Genomic DNA, 11,758 nt, shown 5'->3' on the forward strand with positions numbered 1-11,758 from the left:
AGACCCTCTGCCGATCGAAGTAAGTGTGGATATAATTATTTCATACTTCGTCGGTCTCATGGATTCACAAATATCGACGACATTATTGCCTTGTACAACGCATTAATCAGAAGTAACCTAGAGTGCAATTCAGTCGTCTGGGCTCCACATGGCTAAGTATAATCTCATGTTGAAGCGCATTCAGAATAATTTTATCAGGTACATATTTAAGGAAATATGGGGTATATCATTTTTATCTACTGATGTATCCTAATTTATTTGTGTTAGGTATGATAAGGTGCAATGAGTTGCGAGTATGGAGGGAAATGTGCCTAGTGTCATATTTATTTAAATTAATAAGGGGTAAAATCAACAACAACCAGGTGTTGAGTTGTGTAAATTTCTGTGTCCCTAAAGGATATGTGTGACGTCGCCGCTGGCCACGGCTGCTGACTGTGTCGGGCAGCAGCACTAACCAGCAGGTTAGTGCTGCTGCCCGACACAGTGAGCGACGCCTTATCTAGCAAGATAAGGCGTCGCTCACAAAAACTCTGCGTACGCCGAACCAACCAACAGATACAATTGATGTATTTAATTGCTCTCTGAATAAATTTACTAAGATAACTCTTTATCTAATTAGCTACAAAAATTAATACATAAATATGGATGTGTGTATATGCATATATATTATAACGATCCGAAAGTGATGTCATATACTTCGAAGGTACTAATTGAATACCTTTTTCACAAAAACGTGCAAATGTATTAATAAAATATTAAATATTTGCTATTTATTATACACATTGCACTTTTAGACTTCCTCTAGTTGGTAGGATCATAGTGTAATTTTGAACAAGATGTAGAAAAATTTAGTTATTTTTTATCGCTTTGAAAATTGTATTAATCTTTTAATTGGTGAGTATTTTAAATTTATATTAAAAAAAAATTGATCGTTTGTAATGGATTGTTTGAAATGAAACTCAAAAACTAGTCACTGCTCTATTATTTATTAATATTTACTATAATCAATCTTATATTTTCAGACTTGTACATCCTCACAAACAATTGGACATTTGAACACTCCGTACAAAAAACATAAACCAACAATATATAATATTGTTGCTTTATATATAACAAAAATATTTGTTTATCGTATTTTGGGTAGTTATTTTAGACTCGACACTCCATCTAGATGCATATTAATTATTAGTTTCTATATAAAAAAAAATTATTATGCTTTTAAAAATTCTTTATTTTAAATTTAGAAACAATTATAATTTAACATAGTGTCCCGAAGGCGATATTACATACTTCGGGGGAGGGTGTAGGTGATCGTAACATGCTCGTACTATATTTCCTTCGCATCCTAATATGACGCGAGCCTTGCATCCGGAGTCCTTCTTGGAACAATAGTAATATTTCGTCAAGTTCTTTTGAGAATATGTGTAGCCATTTATCATAAGAAGATGTTTTTTCCCTCTATTTGTTGGTATCATAGTATAATTTTGAACATGATCTAGAAGAATAGATTTCATTATTTTTCTAATTACCCTCTAAAAATGAATTAAACTTAAAATTTGTGACTTTTATTTTACAAATCTTAAATTTATTTATGTTTATTCACTATATTATCAATATTACATTTACAGATTTTCTTGCACCCTCACATGAGGATTGACATTTAAATACACTTAAAATGCCTCGTCAGCCTACAATTAGCTGATCTCTTTTTGCGAAGTTATTTTACATTCCACGCTCTATCTAGATTCTATATATTTTTATATATTTAAAATGAAATTCTTTTTATAACAAGATAAATCACCGCCTAAAATTATTTTTAATAATAATAAGAGAAATAATTACAATTACAAGTCCGTCGAATGTGCTCGGTTCCTGGCAAAAACCAATAAATGTAATTCAATATTTCGGGAACGTTTTCTGCCTTGATTAGCATAGGAGTCTTATTTTTGTTGATTTTGCCGAAGTCAATCCAACGCTCTTTGGCGGCTCAATTCGCGTAGAGCCTCTCTGTTAGGACTGGAGCTCTCAAACGCATCACGCATCAAGCTGCGGATAAAGGGCGTCGCTGCATCAATGTCTATCAACAGATTAAAAGCAGAATATTGGGTGACCCGGTGTTGATGGTAATGTTAAGCACCAATTGAAGTTTTAACAGCAGGCCACTGGCGCTTCCGATAGTTACATTCAATGCGCACCATATTTAATACAGCCCCACAGTAATGTTCAATTTGTCCATTCGATTAGTTCATCTTGAGTGTGATTTCTCACAAGCCATATCACGAACCCAGTTCGGTTTCAATTTATAAAAGTGGTATTTACTTTCTGCACCTTATGTCAGTTTACTAATTTCAGCAACGACTCGCTTGAAACCACCGTCTTGTAGCCATTGATCCCCGCTCTGTTTTTTCACCTTTACATTATATATAAAAAAATATATTATATGTAACCTTCAAGAAAAGAGCATATTCCTTTTTAAAAGGCAAGCAGTACACCTTCAATGCCGTTGGTGTTGTGGGTGATCATGGGCAACGGTAGTCACTTACCATCAGTTGAGCCGCATGCTCGTTTATCCCCTGTGTTGTAAAAAGTCTTTAAAAATTAAATTCACACATCATTTAATTTAAAATTTGAAAACAATTATAATTTAAGATAGCGTCCTGATGATAGTGTCATGTACTTCGGAGGAGGGTGTAGGTGATCGTAACATGCTCGCAGTATCTTCCCGTCGCATCCCAATGTGACGCGAGCCTTGCATCCCGAGTTCTTCTTTGAACAGTAATAATTATTCGTCAGATTCTTTTGAGAATACGTGTATCCATTTATCATAAGCAGATGTTTTTTCCCTCTAGTTGTTTGTATCAGAGAATAATTTTGTGCATAATCTAGAAGAATATTAAAATTGCATTAATATTTTTTTAAAGGCGCGCTACTTTTAAAGAAATTATTAATTCAAGAATATAAAGTTCTTGCAGTAATTTAAAATTACAAAAAAAAAAATTAAGAAAAATTACCTGATTACCAGCGATCAACAAAAAACTAAATAGCTTTTTTATTACTAAAACCATTATTATGCCAAGACTTATTAAAAAATACTGCAAAAATTACGTAGCATGGGACAAGAACAGAAAACAAACCAGAGAATTTGACATAAAAACATTTAATATAAAAGAAATTTAAAATTGAAATCAGCGATTCTCAAACTTTCTTATCTGTAATAAAACATTTTTACAGAGTTTTAAAATAAAGCTCGCCATGCCATAATTCAAGGAGTACTGACACCAACACTCATGTATGGAAGCGAATCGTGAGTATGGCAGAAGAAGCATTAAAGTAAGATAAATGCTATAGAGATGAGAGCTTTGAAAAGTATGTATGGTATTACATTAAAAGATAGTGTAAGAAACAGTGTGATTAGAGAGAAGTGTGGACTGAAAGACGTTGTAGTGACAAAAATCGAAAAAGAAATGTTGCGTTGGTTTGGTTATTTGGAGAGGATGGATGAAAGAAGAATTACGAAAGAGATTTATCGAGCAACAATGAATGGAGATGTCAGTAGGGGCCGCCCTAGACGGACGTATGTTGACCAAATAGGCGACGTACTGAAGAAGGGCCAAATTAAAAGTACCCGTAACCGGCGAGCGTGTATGAAAAGATTGATGAATGTGGAAGAAGCGAAAGAGGTTTGTTTGAATCGAAGCATTTGGCGTTCCATTGTTTCTGCCTACCCTAATGGGAAACAGGCGTGACAGATATGTATGTATGAATGTATGTAAAATAAGAAAAATCTAGCTTTATCAAAAACCTACTACTATTTTTACAGAAAAAGTGTAGATAAATGATTGGATATTTTTCCTACTCTTCACGCAAAAACTACTTGACGGATTTAAATGAAATTTGGTACATGAATAGCTTATATCCTAATTTGAAACAGAGCATATTTTATATTATGATTCACGCGGATATTCCGCGATTCCGTGAGATATGCTTCCACTTCTCAACATTGTACTGACCCACCCGTGAGAGATGACAATTGAGGATGAAAGCAGGTCAGTTGACCCATCGAGACGAATTCAACAAGAAATGACCACGATGATTTTCACAGGGAACTGCGTGGATGTTGACGTAATAGAGAATATTGTGAGGAAAGGGATTGTTAGTAAGGGGATATGACTGACCCATTGCTAGCAATATACCCTATTAAGTCGACCTCCACGCGGTTCTCCCTGAAAACTATCGTAGTTAATTCTAGTGGAATTTGTCACGATGGGCTAACTGACTTGCTTTCATCGTCACTTATAATCTTTCACTGGTGACCTGCCAGCGTTTACCGATATCGCAGGTGGGGTTTACCATTCCATTATTACTCATTAAAATAAAATAAAATACATAACTAGCAATGGGGCTATTAAACCTCATTATTAACAATTTTTTTCCACCAGACAAAATATGATATGCTTTGCTCTCTGGGTCTCATTACAGCAGATCCTTCGCAAAAACCTTACAGAGCCCAGCAAAGCACACTTTAAAGATCACTGACATATACAGTAAAATTCTTTAGCTAATTAAAAAACCGACGAGGTGGCTCGTGGCAGTGATTACAGTATGCCTTTACAATCACACCCTCAATGATCTTCACGCAGGCCTTGCATCCACGCCATCGTTTGGAACAGTAATAATTTGAGCTTTTGTTGTCTTTTGAATATGTATAACCCATATACAATAACAGGTGACCTTTGCGAGTCGGCAGAAACTGATAAACTGAAAGAAAAATAACCATCAATCAACATCATATAAACATCTGTATACGTGTTAGACTTCAAAAGTGATAATGATGATGATGTAACCCATCATGCGTGGTCATTCTTAACAAATGTATTAACAATAATCTATATAGAAGGTTACAAAATGAAATATCGAACACGTAGTGACAAAACTATTTTAATACGTTCATCATATATTAGAGACAACAATAGATGGCTCTGTTTAGATAAATTGTCATAGAAATTCTGGAAACGAGAATAATGAACTGATCCAATGTTAATCAGCACTTCCTTCACTTTTTACAAACATTCCATACCATCCGATAGCAAAAAGTGATGAAACAAGTATCTGTATGTTAGTACGCAAAAAAGTTACTTTAATCGTGAACACACAACATACACACACGCAAAAACACACACCAATAAATAACGAAACGTTTTTTATGGATGATAATGGAATAGTAACCCCATCTGCGCTATCGGTATACACTGGCGGGGCACCAGTAAGGGGTGATAGGTGAGGATGAAACAGGTCAATTTGCCCATCGTGATGAATTTATCAAAAATTAACCACGATGGTTTCCACAGGGGGAACCACGTGGAGGTCGACCTGTTAGGATATATTGCTTGCAATGGGTGCCTATAGTCCGCATTACTAACAATCCTTTTCCCCCCAATGACGAGATGTTTAAATGTTGTAAATATTTAAGTTTAAGATGAGGAATCATATGTTTACTAATAGATTTTGCATCGCAACAAACGATTTTAATGTTCCGCGAAGAAAAACAACAGGTTCAATGGACAAAACATTAACTTGAGATTAAGACGCGAGTAGACTCCATTGATTGCGAATAAAATTGTTCAATATGGTTCAGATTTGGCGATGTAATAAGCAGACAAAACAACCAGATGAATTGAGGATCTCCTTTGTTTCAAAGTCGCTTAAAAAACTAAACTGACGTACATTCTTTGAAGAGAACGGAAAAGATATTGTTCATTCATTCATTCAACTGGCCATATGTTAATCATAACTTAAATCACATTTATACATCAAGAAGCATTACAAACCAGTTACTTTACTTTTACATATTTTCCTGAAGAGGTTACTACATAATTCGGCGGGTCATGGGAATGTTTATCGTCATACACTACGATTTTTCCGTCTTCCAATAATTTGATTCGTGCCCTGCATCCCATTAACTTCTTCGAACAATAATAGTTCCGACTCTTACTGTCTTTGGAGTAAGTAAATTTGTTAAGCATTATGAGATTATTTCCTTTCAGTGTCGGTATAAAGTGATATGGTAATACTGAAAAAAAAAACTAAATTTATTAATTTACATTTAATTTAGAGTATATTTTATTTTATTGAAGTTAACAAACAGTAATATCATGATAATAATTTTACATCTAAATATAACCAGAGGGAAACTTTATACGAAAGTCGTTTAGTTAGGCACCTCTGTCCCATTCGTGCTCTACCGTGAAGCAGTTGTGTTTGCACGACTGTATTTCGGTTTGAAGGGTGGGACATCGCAGTGAATTTACAGAGTACAGAGGAATTGAGTCCTCAGGAATGGCAACGCATGGGGGTATCACGGGTGAAAGAGTATACTCTGTTATGTCTATGGTACTGCTCATGTTCATAGGCGACGGTTACCATTTTACATCAGGTGGGACGTCAACTTGTTTGCCATTCTAATTTGTATAATAAAATTATTAATTGTACCACCAACAACGTTAACTATAGATTACTATATAAAATATAAAAAGTATAAAATAAATAGTAATGATTACACTGATTATTTTTACCCTTGATGACAAATCTAAATGATGCACCTAATGTAGCAGTTACTATTAAATTGAAAACTAGCTGACATAGTAACGTTGTTTCTTTTTTGTTAGTTATATGATTATAAAATACATACAATGATGTTGAATCTGGGTAAAACGTAATAAGAACAGCCGAATTCTTCGATTTTCTCAATTTAATGGTAAAGTTTTTATATAATCATAAGTATTATTTATTACAAACTAAAAGACAAGCGTTCCACTACTGGCCACAGCTAAGAGGATAATATTAGCTTACTGTACTTATGCTAACGGATTAATAAGTTCCATTCTCTTCCACTGGTGGATTACACTGTATCCCCTTAGTCACCTTCATCCTTGAGATTAAAGACAATATTTCACATATTGTATTCTTACGGCATCACTTCATTACATAATTTCATTAAATATAATGAGTTATTTATACTTTACTATATAATGTTTAATTTAATATTTAATGATAAACCATAGAACATTAAAATGAAAAACAACTTTATAAAAAAGCATTTTATTAGAACGTGGCAACGTTTATGGATACATTTTCTTTTTTATTTCAGAAAAATAAAATACATTTTCCAAAAACAAGGGATTACAAAATAACAAATATGCATTTTTACTTCACTTTTACATATTTTCCTGAAGAGGTCACTACATATTTCGGTGGCTCGTGACAGTGGTAACTGTCTCCAACTATAAGTTTTCCGTTGTCCAACAACTTGATCCGCGCCTTACAACCAATTGATTTCTTCGAACAGTAGTAATTGCGACTTTTGTTATCTTTGGAGTAAGTGTAACTATTTAGCATTATGAGATGATTCCCCTTCGGAGTTGGTATGAATTCGTATGGCAAATCTGAAAAAAGAAGTAATATGTGTCAAAAAGAAATGTCAGTTTTACACTATAAAATAAAAACAGAAGAATAAATAATACGATTTTAATGTTTTGAACGAAGTATAATAAAATAAAACAAATAAATAAAAAGAAAAATAAATTTTATTATTAGACAAAGGAATCCATAGCATATTAATATATACTATCTACCTCCATGTGATAGACAATCTTTAATAAATACATTTTGTTTTATACCACTGAGGTGGCAAACAAGCATACGGCCCACGTGATGGTAAGCGGTTACCGTAGCCTATACACGCCTGCAATACTAGGGGTATTACGCGCGCGTTGCCGACCTTGAAGAAATCTCTTCATCCCCCCCTTCTTCCTTATTCTTCTCTCTTGGGAAAATCTCGACAAGGTGCTCATGTACATATACAAACAAAATCAAAACATAATTTCACTTCAGTTTTACGTATATTCCTGATGAGGTCACTACATATTCCGGTGGATCATGATCGTGATTATTATTACCAACTATGACTTTCCCATTTCCTAGCAACTTGATCCGCGCCTTGCATCCAATACTTCTCTTCGAACAGTAGTAATTGCTGCGACTTCTGTTGTCTTTGGAGTAAGTGAATTTGTTAAACATTACTAGGTGATTGCCCTTTCGAGTTGGTATGAAGTGGCATTCTGATTGAGAAAAAAAATTATACATAAGAAATATCAAATTTACACTATGGAATAAACGTGGATTAATTCAACGTAATATACATCTGAACTGAACTAACATTAAGTTTTGCTACCTTAGATGTTACTTTAATATATACAAACGAGACAATAAAACTTATTCATATCTACAACTATTCGTGCTGTAAACAATCAATATTACATCACCAAACAAGTATATAGTATCAGGTAGGAATGGTTAATATATAGCAATATCCATATATTTCAGTTACAATATCTATATACTGGTATAATAACGAATATATTAAAAGTCTGTTACCTAAAAAATAATATTGGATACCAAACTTTTAACATATTCGAAAATAGATATGCGACCGATATGGACGATATCGAAATGGGTAACCTTTTTCCAGAGGAACTCAATATATGGATATCGGATCGGTATCCATATCACCCGCAACAGCAAACAGCACGCTGGTCGCGCAATGCTGCTCGAGACATATCCATGAACTGCACTCATAAATAAGGGCTCCTATTGAGTTTGAAACTAGTCGGGCAACCCCGAATTTAACACGTGAGTAAAGCTGATATAAATAATTACAATACAGTTGACTTACGACAGTTATTATTCAACAAGACTATACTGGATTACCTAATTGTCTAATTTCCAAATTCATATGTAATGCGTCATCATGGATAATGCGAGCTGTAGCATTAATATTTAATTCTCGCGTGTCAGCTGCATATTGACATTTGAGGATACGTTTTAAATGATATGATTTTTTTAGTATTAACTAATGCAGGCACAACACGAGTCTGTACATTAAACAAGACCATGTGAAGGTTTTTGTCTGCTATAGTAGTTTGCAGCATTACAGTAACGCAATTTAGTTAATTTATATTTATATCGGTGCGATGATGTAAAGTTCCTAACTTACTTTTATATGATTTTTGTTATAAAACAAACATACAACCAGGTTATATTGTTAAAAGTTTAGTAAGCACACATTATATTTTAATTTTAATAACTATCGGTTTAACTTAAGTGTAATTAGATCGACAAAGCTCAACTAATTTCGGAATGAATTCGCAAAATTGATGCACGCACGAGCAGGCAAGCAAATAGGCTCGTAATCACGTCACAGTCACTTATGAATAAGGATCACGATTTGATTCCGAAACTAGTCTAGCTTTTTCGATCTAACTAAACGTAAGTTGAACCGGTAGTTGTTTAAATAAAATACAACCAGGTTGTTTGAATATTAGAGTTACGTAAAATATATATGAAATATATCAGACAATATAACATTTACCCATAATTACCGATATAAAAAAAAAACACATAGTAAAATCAAGCATGCAATTTACTTTATTTCACAAGCATTTATGAATTTCATTATGATTTTCATAATAGGAAATCTACTCTATGGGCAGACAGTATTACATCTGCACCTAAGACGATTTGTATATTATAATGTAAATACATGATATTTGAACAAGAACATCTTAAACAAATTCAGGTAATTAACAGCCTGGATACTACTACGCTACTATAAGCAAGAGCTTGGCGGCAAGACGCGCGAAAAAAATGATAAATGTCCCATAATTACACATTTCGTCTGACCATATCAAAGACCGAAATATAAATTGGTCTAACTCAGAGTCGAACCCCAGATACTATTTACAGGAAGGAATGTACCTACTACCGTTTATTTATGTATCCAAGGCGTCGTGAGTTAAGGAGAGAGTATTTGTTAGTGATGGGGGTCTCAAAACGCCATTGCTAGCAATATACCATATCATGTCATCCTTCACGTGGTTCCCACTTGTTATTTCTTAATTCTTGTTAAATTCATCACGATGAACCAACTGGGCTAATTTCGTCCTCACCTATCATCACTCTTTGGTATACCATTCCGTATTCGCCCATTAAAAAAAAGGGGCGCAAATAAGCGACTTCAATCCTGAATACATACAGACACCAATGAAGTACGAGATGTACCGTCGTAGACACGTTCGTTAATTTGAATTTAGAACAACAAATTACATGTCCACAATTAGATTTTACTTCGCAACAAACAAACCTTTTACCCACAAATAAAAACAGCTTTAATCGTTACAAAATTAACATGGGACTAACATGGGAGTAAACCTTATTGATTTAAAAAAAGAATTGTGAAAATCAGTTTAGTATTAATGACATACTTGCGCAACATAGACATAAAATCTAGACTAGCGGCAGTGTATACAGCCAATTAAAAAAAGGTACTGGCGACGCATACAATTTACACGAACCTCTTTTGGAAGTCGCTTCAAAAATAGACTCTCTAAACATAGATAAAATGAGATAGCAATGTCCGATGAGAGAGCTCATTGATATCATAATCATGATGCTTGCCGCTAAGCCCAAAGTGCAATCGTATCCAAACTGTACGACTAGTATGACACTATAATGCCGATCACGGTTCGTTCTCGGTCCAATCTCGAGTAAGTATCGAAATTGAACTGGAATGGAACTGAACTATCTAATAGTATGAATGCTCACAAAGTTTCTTATGTAAGATTTTACTAGATCGAGATCGAAGACTGACCGGCATTACAGCGTAAATCTGTCTTAAAAGTGCGAGTACACACAATTCGCCAAGAGATTAACTTTTAAAACTTCTAGTTAAAGCAAACACACAATGTAACACACATATGGGAATTACCAATAAGTAGATTACACCAAGCACTTAACGTGTAGTTGATTAGACTTGCTTTCTCAGAGATAAATCCTTATGTCTACATACATTTTATTAATCTCTACACAATAAATCTACTCTTATATGACAAATAAAGTAGTAATTAGAAAGAGTATTCCACGAATGTTAAGTTCCTAACAATTTGATTTTTAGGTACATAACAATATGAGAATGACAATGTGTTTGTTCGATGCAAGAGGTAACAAATATCTAACTTTTTGGCAACCCTATCTGTACTTTTCACGTAAACCTAAAAATTATATTTTTAAAAATTGTCCAGACGACGTGAGCACAAACTTAGGAGGATCGTGAACGTGGAAACAGAACCACTTCTTTATCCTTCCATCTGACGCTAGATTGAGTCGAGCTTTGCATCCTATATTTTTCCTTGAGCAGTAATAATTTAAACTCTTGCTGTGTTTGCTGTAGGTATACCCATTCAACATTATCAAGGGCTGTCCCTTTGGATTAGGAATGAATTGATAACCCACCGGTGCTGAAATTAAAATTTTATAATGAAATATCCTGTTAAAATAAAACTAAAATATATAACTATACTAAATATCTTTTAAAACTAATACTTTTAAAATATACCGCTATTTTAGGTTATAGAGTTACTAAAATAAAACGAAAGATAATTATAACAAGAAATATATTATACAAATATCAAATCTAAATCTCTTGCAAATTCTCAGGGAAAACCCCTTTTTACAGACTTTTCATGAACCTTTTTAATTTTATTATATTACCTGTAGGATTTTAGTAATAGATAAATTATATCTGCACTCCCTCAATTATTGATGTTGAAGAAAAAATAACTGGCAGTTATTTTTTCTTCATCTACTACAGAAAACGACAAATTAGATAATGATGCTGAGGAAAAACTGTATCGACTGCAAAAAA

The 11,758-nt window shown here is 33.7% G+C and overlaps 1 protein-coding gene across 1 annotated transcript; it reads right to left on the reverse strand.

Annotated features, from left to right (window-relative positions):
• Nucleotides 1-3,141: 3,141 nt before the first annotated feature.
• Nucleotides 3,142-11,753, reverse strand: LOC116412631 (uncharacterized). Its single transcript, XM_052892552.1, has 5 exons — nucleotides 7,956-11,753; nucleotides 7,208-7,442; nucleotides 6,922-6,928; nucleotides 5,841-6,083; nucleotides 3,142-4,758 (listed from the first exon to the last, which is right to left on the reverse strand). Exons 1-5 carry the CDS (start codon nucleotides 8,140-8,142, stop codon nucleotides 4,633-4,635), a joined length of 798 nt encoding a protein of 265 aa, XP_052748512.1. The 5' UTR covers nucleotides 8,143-11,753; the 3' UTR covers nucleotides 3,142-4,632.
• Nucleotides 11,754-11,758: the final 5 nt, after the last annotated feature.

The sequence above is a fragment of the Galleria mellonella genome, unplaced genomic scaffold, assembly GCF_026898425.1.
Source record: "Galleria mellonella isolate WM207_F2 unplaced genomic scaffold, CSIRO_AGI_GalMel_v1 utg159, whole genome shotgun sequence".
NCBI classification, from domain to species: Eukaryota; Metazoa; Arthropoda; class Insecta; order Lepidoptera; family Pyralidae; genus Galleria; species Galleria mellonella.

What these genes read in the sequence shown, in the direction of transcription:
- LOC116412631 (XM_052892552.1), bottom strand. Translation starts at nt 8,142, where the DNA reads ATGTATAATTTTTTTTCTCAATCAGAATGCCACTTCATACCAACTCGA. An exon ending in AAATGGGAAAGTCATAGTTG is followed by an intron (nt 7,443 to 7,955) that starts GTAATAATAATC and finishes TTCTTTTTTCAG; the next exon opens with ATTTGCCATACGAATTCATA. An exon ending in CTTCAGGAAAATATGTAAAA is followed by an intron (nt 4,759 to 5,840) that starts GTAAAGTAACTG and finishes TTTTTCTTTCAG; the next exon opens with TTTATCAGTTTCTGCCGACT.